General features: G+C 38.5%; 1 protein-coding gene across 9 annotated transcripts in view; it reads left to right on the forward strand.

The window, feature by feature from the left end:
- LOC122535246 (talin-1) overlaps positions 1-12509 on the forward strand; it is an 87463-nt gene extending 74954 nt beyond the window's left edge. For 6 of the 9 annotated variants that reach the window (XM_043666611.1, XM_043666613.1, XM_043666612.1 and 3 more), the window contains 6 exons: positions 1733-1768; positions 2208-3232; positions 3622-5524; positions 6135-6881; positions 10218-10856; positions 11258-12509. In XM_043666611.1, the coding sequence (XP_043522546.1) occupies positions 1733-1768; positions 2208-3232; positions 3622-5524; positions 6135-6881; positions 10218-10856; positions 11258-12280 (5373 nt within the window). In that variant the 3' untranslated portion in view covers positions 12281-12509. Of the gene's footprint in view, positions 1-1732; positions 1769-2207; positions 3233-3621; positions 5525-6134; positions 6882-8034; positions 9271-10217; positions 10857-11257 lie in introns of those variants that run through there. The other 3 variants (XR_006308120.1, XM_043666608.1, XM_043666616.1) reach the window with 3 other exon arrangements.
- The last annotated feature ends 262 nt before the right edge of the window (positions 12510-12771 follow it).

Here is a 12771-nt window from a genome sequence, read left to right on the forward strand (position 1 = left end):
TACAATATAATATAATATAATATAATATAATATAATATAATATAATATAATATAATATAATATAATATAATATAATATAATTATTATATAATATATAATAATTTATATAAATTAAATAATAGGATAAATAGTGTATATATATAATAGTATATACATATGTATATAAGTTTCCTGAAAATTTAAGAAACTGAAGTGCTTATGGTAGGATAAATTATTATATATAATATATAATAATTTAATTATTATATATTATATAAATTAAATAATAGGATAAATTACTAATGTTTGATACTTGATGGATTAAATGAACTCTCGCTAATTGAATCTACCTATTTGAGTTTAAAGTTCTATTATAAGCGAAAAGTCACTTAGTAAAGAGGAGAATCCAATGGACTCCGATTATGTGAACTGTATTTGTATAATTTATCAACACTCACACGATAGTCGGCAAGTCTTTTTAGATTCAGGAAGTGAACATAATGAATCCTTTTTTTTTTTTTTAGTGATTTTGAACAGTCTCATAATTTTTAATATTTCTCAAGGGTCTCATAATAACTGTCATGGATATTTTCCTGTCATTAATCAGATACTATAATAATATATGTATGTACAGTAAAGTGTGAATCATTCGGATACAAAATGAATCACCAAATTATGTTCATATTTAACAATAACATCAGCATTTCTTTCTGCTTTAAATGTCCCACTTTAGGATCTCATCTTAACATATACGTACAAATTTTATTTATATCATAAGTATCAAAAGAAAAAGAGTGGTATTGAAATCAAAAGTTTGTGTAAAGAGAAACAGTGAATGAAATTTATATTAAATATTATAAACAGTGAATCAAAATTTCAAAAAGATTTAGATAATGAAAAGAGTTTTCGTTCTCGTAGAAGTTTGAAAATAGTAAATGATGGTAACTATAAAAACAAATCTTGCATTAGTGTACTATTAATTCAAAAGAAAGCTCTTTGGATTGAGTACAAAATTATGTACTCAATAAAAGTTTTAAAACACTTATTAATTATTAGTAGACTGCAAATCTTCGTGCAAATTGATATCTTTGTGAAAATAATTGAAAAGGAAGTAATTAAATTCTAAAATCTAGATTCGTTATAAAATATTATTAAATATTTACAAATATTTGCGTTGTATTAAATATTGTAACAAGTACTATATTTTCGACTTTTTATATCTATTCGTGTATTATGAACTTTTTTTTTACGCATTTTTCTGTTTTTAAAATTGCTATGAACGCATAAAAATTCGCAGTTCAGTTTATTAGATATGTATCCCTTTACGTATCCATATTTGAAAATTTATCTAATTTTTAGTTGATTTATTCTAGCTCACATCTCTGAGACCGATTGTTCGAAGTTTTCTAAATTTATTCACAATTCGTTAATAGTTATCTTTCATGTCAAATTATCGCTTTTTTATAAAATATAAATCTGGGTTTAGAAAGACACACTGATGATTGTTCGCGTAATTTTCTTACCGATAATCGTGTGGGTGTGAGTAATTTTTAATTAATATCGTTGAGTCGGAAAGAGTTTCAACTATTAACAGTTGTTCAGATAACAATTTAAGTTAGATTTGAGAAGATTTAATAAGAAATTCAAAGGTATTTAACAGTGACAAAAAAAATATTATGAATTAATAACGATTTTCGATATTGCATTCCTTAATTTCGGAAAATTTCACCTTAAATTGTACCTTTTTGTGCAGCCTTTCTACATAGCGCTTTCTTCCTACGAACGATACGTAAGCACAAATATCAGTGAACATTGTAGAACGTTGCAAGTTATCACAATTCTCACTTTCTTTGAATTCGTTAAACATCTTTCTATTTACGGTTCATTTTAATATTATACGCATAAACGTTGACTTGCAGCTTCTTTTGGAATGCTTTCGCATTGTTCAACGAACTTTTGTCATTATTAACGGTGCAAGTTAGTTTTTTCTTTCATTTAGGATGAAAACGCAACCAAATATTTTCTTCTTCTTGTAACGAATGAATGTTCCTCGCCAGATAGATTGCAAGATTTCAAAATTCAAACATCACGCATAAATGAATAGAAAATAGTCGAACATTTTGCTTCAAACGCGTCTATTTGTTTCGACCAGTATATATCGCTTAACCAATACCATTGTTATTTATTAATCTCGTTGTGTATAACTCGTTTCCTTTGTCTCGCTCCAGCCAAGGCAAAACTTGCTGAACGCCGCATCCCGTGTTGGCGAGGCCTCTCACCAAGTGCTGACGACGATCGGAGAGGAGAACGACTCGAACCGAGAGCTTCAGGACATGCTATTGGCGTTGGCCAAGGCGGTAGCCAATTCGACCGCCGCTCTGGTGCTCAAAGCGAAGAACATCGCGGCCACTTGCGAAGATTCTGCAACGCAAAATCGTGTGATCTCAGCCGCCACCCAATGTGCCCTGGCCACGTCGCAGTTGGTTGCCTGTGCGAAAGTTGTTGCGCCGACTTTGCACTCGCCGGCTTGTCAAACGCAATTGATGAACGCGGTGCGCGAGGTAACGAAGGCGGTCGAGGGCCTGTTGGAAGTCTGCAACGAAACCTGCAGCGACGAGACGTTGTTGAAAGAGCTGAACGCTGCTGCCACCGAGGTTAAATCGCGTGCCAGGGAAGCTTGCGGTGGACTGGAGCTGGACGCAGCCGAGGAGCTGATCAACAGTTTGAAAGACGAATTGCGAGAGTTTTACGGGGCCGTGGAGGCTGCCTCTCTGAGACCTTTGCCCGACGAAACGCCGGAGTCCACTGCTCTTCGACTAGGCGCCACGTCGAAGAACGTGGGATTCGCCATGGCTCAGCTTCTGTCCGCCGCTAAGCAAGGAAACGAGAACTACACGGGCAGCGCGGCTAGAAAGACAGCGGCTGCTCTTAAAGATTTAACTTACGCCGTTCGTGGCGTGGCTGCAACCTCCAGCCAACCTGAGACGCAGAAGAAGATCTTGATGACTGCCGATGACGTGATACTAAAATCGTTGAGATTGGTCAAAGAGGCTCGAAGAGCTCTGAAGAATCCGGATAGCGCGGAGAACGAGGCTAATCTGGCCGCGGTCGCCAAGGATGTGTCGAATTCTTTGAACAAGTGTATATCTTGTTTACCAGGGCAAAGAGACGTGGACGATGCGATCAAGAACATCGAAGACATGACTCAAGTCCTCGGCATGAATGAGTTCCCGCAAACCAATAAGAATTACGGGTATGTGTATTGTTCTTATTGATAAGAGACTTGTTATCAAGTGGCACACCGATAGTTGTTACCGTTTACGTTTGTCTCATTTACGCTTATCACTTGTCATTCATTTGACACGCATTTGAATCTTTAAAAATATTCAACGAGCAATAATAATTTTCAATAGCGTTGAACATTTAACAATATACTAAAAATCATATAAATACCATTATAGATATAAATACTATATTTATTTAAACTATTTTCATTTATTAACATTTGTACACGTGTTGCAATTTTTTTTGTTAATTCAGAAAATAATCGTATAATATTATCTATCAACAATTAACGTTTTCTAAATTTTTATTTTACTATTATACAATAGATACACGAACAACCAATTTCTCTTGTTCCAGACAATTGCAAACCGATCTAAACAACGCAGCTGTGAATTTGAACGATGCTTCTTCAGGCGTGGTGTCGTCAGTACGTTCGCCAGTACAGTTAGCTAGTTCCTCCAAGCAGTTCACCAACGCTTTTGGGAACCTGTTGGGCGTCGGAATGGAAATGGCCGGTCAAACAACCAGCGAGACACGAAGTCAGGTGGTAGTCTCTTTGAAGAACGTCAGCATGACATCCAGCAAGCTTCTAGTAACTGCGAAATCCGTAGCAGCCGATCCAAGCGCTCCAAACGCAAAGAATCAGCTGTCGGCAGCTGCACGAGCTGTGACAGATTCCATCAATTATCTCGTCGACGTGTGCACCTCGGCTGCACCTGGACAAAACGAATGTGACAACGCTATCAGAAATATTCAGTCGATGAGCTCGCTCCTCGATAATCCTAGCCAACCGATTTCTGACGCGAGCTACTTCGAGTGTCTCGAGACTGTGATGGAGAAGAGCAAGAGCCTTGGCGATGGAATGACAGGCATAGCCAATCACGCGAAGAAATCAGAGCACGAGCAGTTCTCAGTAGCAGTCAGAGGAGTCTCTTTGTCAATCTGCGGATTAATAGAGGCAGCAGCTCAGGCTGCTTATCTCGCTGGCGTGAGCGATCCAACGTCGGTGCCTGGGAAACCAGGCTTGTTAGACGAGGCTCAATTCCTTAGGGCCGCACAGGCCATTCACACTGGCTGCCAAAGTCTAGGAAATCCGACAAGCACCGAACAACAGGTTCTCTCAGCTGCTACCATGATAGCAAAGTACACGAGTGCGCTTTGCAATGCTTGCCGCGAGGCGTCGAACAAAACTAGTAATCCTGTTGCCAAACGTCACTTCGTTCAATCAGCCAAAGACGTTGCCAATTCCACGTCAATTCTGGTGAAAGAGATCAAGGCGCTGGATCAGAATTATTCGGAGGCTAACAAGGAGAAGTGTGCGGAAGCTACTAAGCCGCTGTTAGAAGCAGTTGATAATCTATGTACTTTCGCTGGATCCTCAGAATTCGCCAGTCAGCCTGCGAAGATATCCGTTGAAGCTAGAGCTGCTCAAGAACCAATAACTGCAGCTGGTAAAGCTATTATCGATGGCTCTTGCGCTATGGTGCGAGCTGCCAAGAGTCTGGCGGTCAGTCCGAAAGATCCTCCAACCTGGCAGTTATTGGCAAACCATAGCAAGAGCGTCAGCGATTCGATAAAAGCTTTGGTCGCTTCTATCCGCGAGAAGGCACCTGGCCAGAAGGAGTGCGACACCGCGATCGAGAAACTGTCAGCCCGAATACGAGAATTGGATGCTGCGTCTTTCAGCGCTGTTTCGCAGTCGCTGATTCCGCGGAGAGAGAACACGATGCAAGCGTTCACCGACCAAATGGAGAACAGCGCTAGCGAGCTGCGAGAAAAATTGGAGCCTCTTCGAACAGCTGCCAAGTACGAAGCTGAAAATGTAGGACACGCTGTCAATCAGATTGCTTTGTATTGCGAGCCTTTGGTTTCTGGTGCTATCGGTGCTGCTTCGAACATGGTGCACTCGAAACAACAAATCGTGCTGCTGGATCAGACGAAAACCGTCACCGAGTCTGCTCTGCAGCTCGTTTGCGTGACGAAAGAGTCTGGTGGTAATCCAAAGGCTGTTACTCTGCACACTGAAGTAGACGAGATGGTGGAATCTATGAAAGACGCGCTGCACGAATTGCAGAACACCTTGGAAGCCATTTCGACATCATACGGCATTGTTACTGGCCTGATTGATACTATTTCTCGAGCCATGGTTAGATTGGAAGATCACAGAACATCTACGATCGACACGGTGGATTCTTACGTGGATTATCAAACGAGAATGGTGGAAGCTGCTAAGGAGATCGCTCGGTTAGCACAAGAAATGGTAAAGAATAGATTTTTGTAATGTTTAATCCTCATCCATCTCTTTTGTGTTTATTTGACATATTTTTCTTACAAAAAGTTATATTATTTTAGAATATGTACAACTACATTTGCCTGATACACTGTTTTCCTAATATAATATATTTTTGACAATAAAATATATTAATTTATACATAATATCAATTTATTATGTTATATATATTACTAGCACATTATATTTCCTGTTTTAATAAAAACAATATGTAGCAGATATGTAGACTAGAGATAATATTTGTTACAAAAAAGATTTTAAGACATGTACCTCTTACTGAATTTTTTGACAATATATTTCAATATATATATACTATATATGAAGGTAGAACTAGCCTGAATTTTATACATGATTGAATAGTTAATTTATTGTTAACAAAAGAATTTTCCAATTTATTTATCTTTTTATTATATTAATCTTTTACCATTGTGACAATACAAGGAATAAATTAAGTTTTAATTAAGGACAAATGTCGTATTAGAAATTGTGTAACACTTAATTGAAAGAAGAAAACTAACTTAACGTAAGAATCATCAACGTTGTTTACATTTAATTAATGCCCAATCTTTGTTTATTTTAGTCAACCAAATCCAGCACTGATGTAGCCAGATTAAGTCCCCTTATAGTGGACATCTCCCACAAGTACACTCAGCTAGCCCGCGACACATCCGGTGCCTCAGCGGCTGCATCTAACGCTGAAGTGTCAACAAGGCTTCGCACAAGCGTCCAGGAGCTTGGCAAAGCTTGCGTTGACATCGTTAGGGCAGCAGGAACGTGTCAAATGTCATCAGGAGACGCTTACGCTCAAAGAGAGGTCGCAGAGCACAGCAAGATCGTCACAGAAAAAGTATCTCAGGTGCTTGCAGCTCTTCAAGCTGGTTCTAGAGGCACGCAAGCGTGCATCAACGCTGCGAGCACCGTGTCAGGCATCATCGGTGATCTGGACACAACGATTATGTTCGCCACTGCTGGAACCCTGCACGCAGAGAACGAAGGCGACACTTTTGCCGATCATCGAGAGAACATCCTGAAGACAGCCAAGGCTCTCGTCGAAGATACGAAAACTCTGGTGGCTGGTGCAGCCTCGTCTCAAGAACAGTTGGCAGTAGCAGCCCAAAATGCGGTTTCGACTATTGTTCAGCTTGCTGAAGTAGTTAAATACGGTGCAGCCAGTTTGGGCAGCCAGAACCCCGAGGCACAAGTAATGTTAATCAACGCCGTGAAGGACGTAGCTTCTGCACTTGGCGACTTGATACACGCCACCAAAGCAGCCAGTGGAAAACCTATCAACGACCCCAGTATGGCACACTTGAAGGACTCCGCCAAGGTAAGATGACTCGTTTGCTAATTCTCCCTGTTCTTCGTCGCTTTACTTGTTTCTATCACGTCAACTTGTTTTTGCGGATGATCGAGAGAGGTCTCCTTTTAGTAGCTTGATATTAACTCTGTCTTGAAGACACGCTTGAATTGGAAAGGTAATGACAACAGTCTCAACAAATAAATAGTCAGAAAAATAAAGCTTCATGTAGGAAAGTATGTGCGAACAAGATATTCGTTCTTAATTTCCTAATTAGTTAAATAGATGAGAATAGTTTATATGTATTCTGAGATATCGAGGATAAGTTCGTACAAATTTACACGCATTTCGACATAATAGATTTGTAAAGTTTTATGTTTTTCCGACACGTTATCTTTCAGCGCACGTTTAATCATTAGACTTGTTAAAAAAAAGAGGTCGGAAATTAAGAAACGCTTGACTAAACGCAATATTAACCGCAGCAAGAATCGCATTAACTCGCAGAGGAGAGGAAAGCCGAAGCAGAACACGTGAAATTCTATTACGGCGAACCTAACTTCTTGTTTCTCTCATTAGCATACTAAATTTGATCTTTACGCTTAACGTACCAATTTCCCGTTATTTTTTTTTTTTTTTTTTTTTTTTTTTTTTTTGGGTGGACTTTAATCGATAAACTGTTCCATTTCACCTCTAACCGACTAAAAAGAGAACGGACAGAAAAAAATACAAGAAAGGCACAAGAGTAAGTCGAAACTCTGTAAATAATTGTCGATGATGTCGCTCACGAGATATATTCGATACGGTCTCGACCAAATTGTTGAAAACAATTAAAGTCCACCTTGCAACACTCCTACTCGTTCGATGTTCCATCTTTTCTCTCGTGTGTGTGAAACATTACGATATACACTTACGATTTCTGTGTTTGATGGAAATTATGTAGATTAGCTGTGCGAGGCAGAGCCGATTTTCGCTTCAGAACTGTATATCTTAGTCGGCTTTTATTTTTTTATTTTTTTTTTCTTCTTTTTTTTTTTCTTTTTGCTTGTTGATGATGAGATTTGTACGTTTATATATTTTTACGTGATGAGAGAGTAGCGAAAAAGAAACATTTTTCTCTCATGAAAATTGGTGGACTTTAATTGTGAGTTTTCATTGACGATTTTGGTCTGGCCGATCCGGATAGGTGTTAGAACAGCAGCTACAGCAGCAGCTGATGCCTCTGAGTGACGTCGGCGGCTCGGAATCCGAATGGTTCGTGTCCGATCAAGAGGAGGAGCTGATACGTCTGCTCTCAGCCTCAGAGAGCGAACAACCGTCTCAGCGAACTTCCGATTTGCTGTTGCTTATGTAGCCGGAAGCATTCATTCAGATTCTTTACGATCTCTCTTTGGTTCTCGATGGACGTGAATTTCTTTCTTTCACTCTTTTGGTACATTGAAATTGGAATTGGAAAAATGTTCGTTCACTTGTAATTGGACTTTTGTGCATTTACTCTTGATCGTTATCGTGAAGTTAGTTCAAGTTCAAGTTTTATATTGTGTTCCTTCTGATACAGATTAGAAATAAAATGAAATGAGATTAAAAATTCCAAAATTAAGCAGCGCGAAATTTAAATTTTGGCAATATTCAATGATATGTATTAGACGTTGAGGATATAGAAAATATTTATGCAATACACACTCATGATATATATATATAATAACGGAAGTAAATTTCCTAAGGCTCCAATTATGCTCCAAATATGAAATTGCATATAATTGCTTATAACTAGACTGCGAGTTTTATTATTATTATTATTATTATTATGTAGGAAATTTAAATTAAAAGATATACATAAAATTCAAAAATTTGCAAAATGAGCAAAGTTTAAAGTATGTATTTAGTGGATGAAATAAATCTCTACGTTGATTTATATAAAAATACAAATTGATATAAAAATTCGCAGCCGTAACTTGTAACTTGTAACTATATACAAGTTCTTCTCTTTATATAAATACATAAAGGAGAAAACAGTCGATAAAAGTCAGTACAGAGTCAGTATACAGTACCGAAAGGGTGGAAAAGAAGAAAGTATGAAACTCGTAAACGATTCCAACAAAACAATATTATTAATTCATTACGAAGAGAACTTGGTGACAAATTTGTCCGGAAATTCGCGTTTCATAATTCTCCCACTCTTCAAACATTTATTTATGATATAAATTACTATATGTATCAAGGCATTTATAGTGATACAACACTAATGATACGTTTATAGTAATATATGCTGATTAATAATATTAAAAATCAGTAACACAAAATGCGCTTCTCTGCTACATTTTTAGTCAATTACTACACGCATATTCATATTGTAGACATTCTTGCTCTGCGAACAATTGTATCGTGAGATATTACTACATATACTTTGTATCATACGTTATTCTTTCTTTTTATATTATTTTCTCTCTCTCTCTCTCTCTCTCTCTCTCTCTCTCTCTTTGTAACAAAGAAATAAATCGTCGAATTTTCGTTACGCTGCATCTTTTAGAAAAATGCGTTAATCCATCCGTGGACAGAAATTTATTTTTAAAACAAAACAACTTTTAGGTATGTACTGTTCTATTTGCAAACTTGTGTGCATTAATGATTAATAGTACCGTGCTTTAATGCTTCGTCGACTAATCGGAGATTAATATGTTATTCACCGTTTTTTGTTAAAAAAAAGAATTTGGTATGATGATAACATTTTCAAGCAGATTTCTTTCTATCGTTTCTAATGAAAGTTGTTGACATTTTAATGAAACGTATATGAAAATGAAAAAATATGAAAGTATCTGGAAAATATCGCCAAATGTAATCAGTGATCACGCGGCAGATATCAGAATGATGAAATAAGTAGTTGCAAAGAAAATTATTTCTATATTTTTATTTTCTAATATCATTTTATAGCAATCTTTTTCTTAATATTTTATCTAGAGTGTAGTCACAATACTAGAAATTCACTAACAACATTTGAAAAACATATGTTTAACTTTTCTCAAGGTTCTTGTGCAGCAGAACATCTCGTCATCATCACTTTATTCAAAGCACAACTGATAACAATTATATTAACACCGTAACATACTTTTATATTTCATTCGCAGTACCTAATCTAAAAATCACGCGATTGAAAGTCCAATAGAAATATATATCATAGAAATATCTAATAAGAAAGAAAAAAAAAAAAAAAATAGACACCAGAGATAGTGATTAAAATCACGTGATTTTTAGATGTCAGTAATTCATCAATGATTTTCAACGATGAGTACATAAGAAACAGTACCCACATTGCCTCGCCTAATACGAAACGGGACCTACAATAATTTACTATACGTTTCTATTCTTCAGGTGATGGTGACCAACGTAACGTCCCTGCTGAAAACGGTGAAAGCTGTGGAAGACGAGCACACTCGCGGTACCAGGGCTCTGGAATCGACCATCGAGGCGATAGCACAAGAAATTCGCGCCCTAAACACTCCGGAGATGCAAAGGAGCAACGTGACGCCAGAGGATCTCGTCCGATGCACGAAGAGCATCACCACGTCAACGGCGAAGGCTGTGGCTGCAGGGAACAGCTGCAAACAGGATGACATAATCGCGGCTGCGAACATGGGACGAAAGGCCATCAGCGACATGCTGACCATTTGCAAAGGGGCAGCGTACAATTGCGCGGAAACGGCCGAACTGAGGGATAGAACTCTTCAGGCTGGCCACGACGTCGCCATTAATTACAGAGAGCTGTTGCAAGCTATATTGCAGATATCTTCGAGATCCGGCGACGCGAAGCACACGTTGCCACCGATTAGCCGAAAGATCGCGCAGAGCGTCACCGAACTGGTGGCTGTGGCTGAATTGCTCAAGGGCACCGATTGGGTCGATCCCGACGACCCGACAGTCATCGCCGAAAATGAGCTACTAGGTGCTGCCGCTAGCATTGACGCTGCTGCGAAGAAACTTGCCAGCTTGAGACCCAGAAAGAGCATACAGGTGAGCCTTTTTTTTTGGATGATACTGTTCTAGTTAGTAGCGGTAATGATTTGACTCGGATGTGAAAAATCTTTGAAATCATGCAGTTGGTCATGCAGATTTTGTCAGGGTTGTGAGAGAATTTCCCTTTCTTTTTATTATTAACTGCGAAACAATTGGTTGAGATCACCATTCACTGGGAAGCAGTCTGATTTCCGTAAGATATGTTTGATATTCTTGGTTGTTTTTAAAGAATCGACCAGGAATCAAACATATTATTACGGTGGTCAGGAAAGTCGACGGAAATCCACTGATGGTAAGGCGATCATACGCGCGCGTTTCGTGGTATTAAATGGAAATCTCGCAAGCTACTAGCGCTTTAATTACTCCGTTTCACGAGAATTTTCATTTTTCCTTTGTAGGAGGCAAGCGAAGACATGAACTTCGACGAAATGATCCTGGAAGCAGCGAAATCTATCGCGGCCGCTACATCGGCGCTCATAAAAGCAGCCAGTGCCGCTCAAAGAGAGTTGATAGCAACCGGAAAGGTTTCTCGAACACCCCTAACCAGTTCTGACGATGGCCAATGGTCCGAAGGCCTAATCTCTGCCGCGAGAATGGTCGCGGCTGCAACCCACAGTCTCGTGGAATCTGCAAACGCTCTGGTACAAGGTGTCAGCTCTGAAGAGAAATTAATTTCCAGCGCGAAACAGGTAGCCAGTAGCACGGCGCAATTATTAGTCGCTTGCAAAGTGAAAGCGGACCCGGACAGCGACAGCACGAAACGTCTTCAAGCAGCTGGAAACGCCGTGAAACGCGCTACCGATAACTTGGTACGAGCAGCCCAGCAGGCTATTCAACAAGAGGAAGATAGATCTTTGATTTTAAATCGTAGAATGGTTGGAGGCATCGCTCAGGAGATAAACGCTAGATCGGAAGTCCTTCGTATCGAAAGAGAATTGGAGGAAGCTAGAGGAAGACTCACTGCTATTCGACAGGCCAAGTACAAGAGATCAGATACTGATACCGATACAGATGCCGATCAGACTGGCTACGAGAGCTACACAACCAGATATGAGACCAGAGCTTACGAGACTCAATCGCAGACAAACTACAGCACGTACCAACAGCATTCTACAACGCACAATATTAACCAACTTAGTTCTGATAGACAAACTCTGGTTAGCCCTGAGAAAGTTCATTCAACGCAGAGCACATTGGAAAGGAAAATGAAAGAGAGTCAGTATCGATCCATGATGGAAAATCAATATGGTTCAGTTGAGAAGAAGTATAACGAAAGCCAATACGACAGACGGTATACTTCGGACAGTCCATACGTTGTTACTGAAAAGAAAATGACTATGGACAGCTCATCCGGTCAGTACAGTTCTATCGAAAGGAAGATCAATAAAGAAAGCTACAATACCGAGGCGACCATGTTGTAATGTTTGCAACACTCTTTTGCAAGTCAATTTATTAATGACAATGTTAACACTGCAATGATAAGACATCTTCTTACAATCGATTTTAACAATCTTTTACATAATATCAGCACTTACTGAATGAATTAATAACTGTTGCCCTCTAGGGGATGTAAACGATACGGGGATGATACGATTAGATGTAAACGACAATCTATAAAAAGAGGGAAAAGGAATAGGGAGAAAGTTAATGGAAAAAAAGAAAGTATTAATATACAAAATGCAAGAAGTTCTAACTAATGAAGAAGTAGAAGTTGAGATCGCTCTAATGATTCGAAGCTAATGATTTTGTTAATAAGAATCACATTATTTGCCCTCAAAAATAATATCTTCAGATTTGCAGTTTATGTTTGAGTAACAAAGGATATAATCTCACAATTTTAATTCTAAATATTAACAAATTCGGTGTCTTATTTTTAGAGAAGTCACGATAAAAATCTCTGTATTATAATCTT

Source organism: Frieseomelitta varia, unplaced genomic scaffold (assembly GCF_011392965.1).
Source record: "Frieseomelitta varia isolate USP_RPSP 00005682 unplaced genomic scaffold, Fvar_1.2 scaffold_686, whole genome shotgun sequence".
Lineage (NCBI taxonomy): Eukaryota > Metazoa > Arthropoda > Insecta > Hymenoptera > Apidae > Frieseomelitta > Frieseomelitta varia.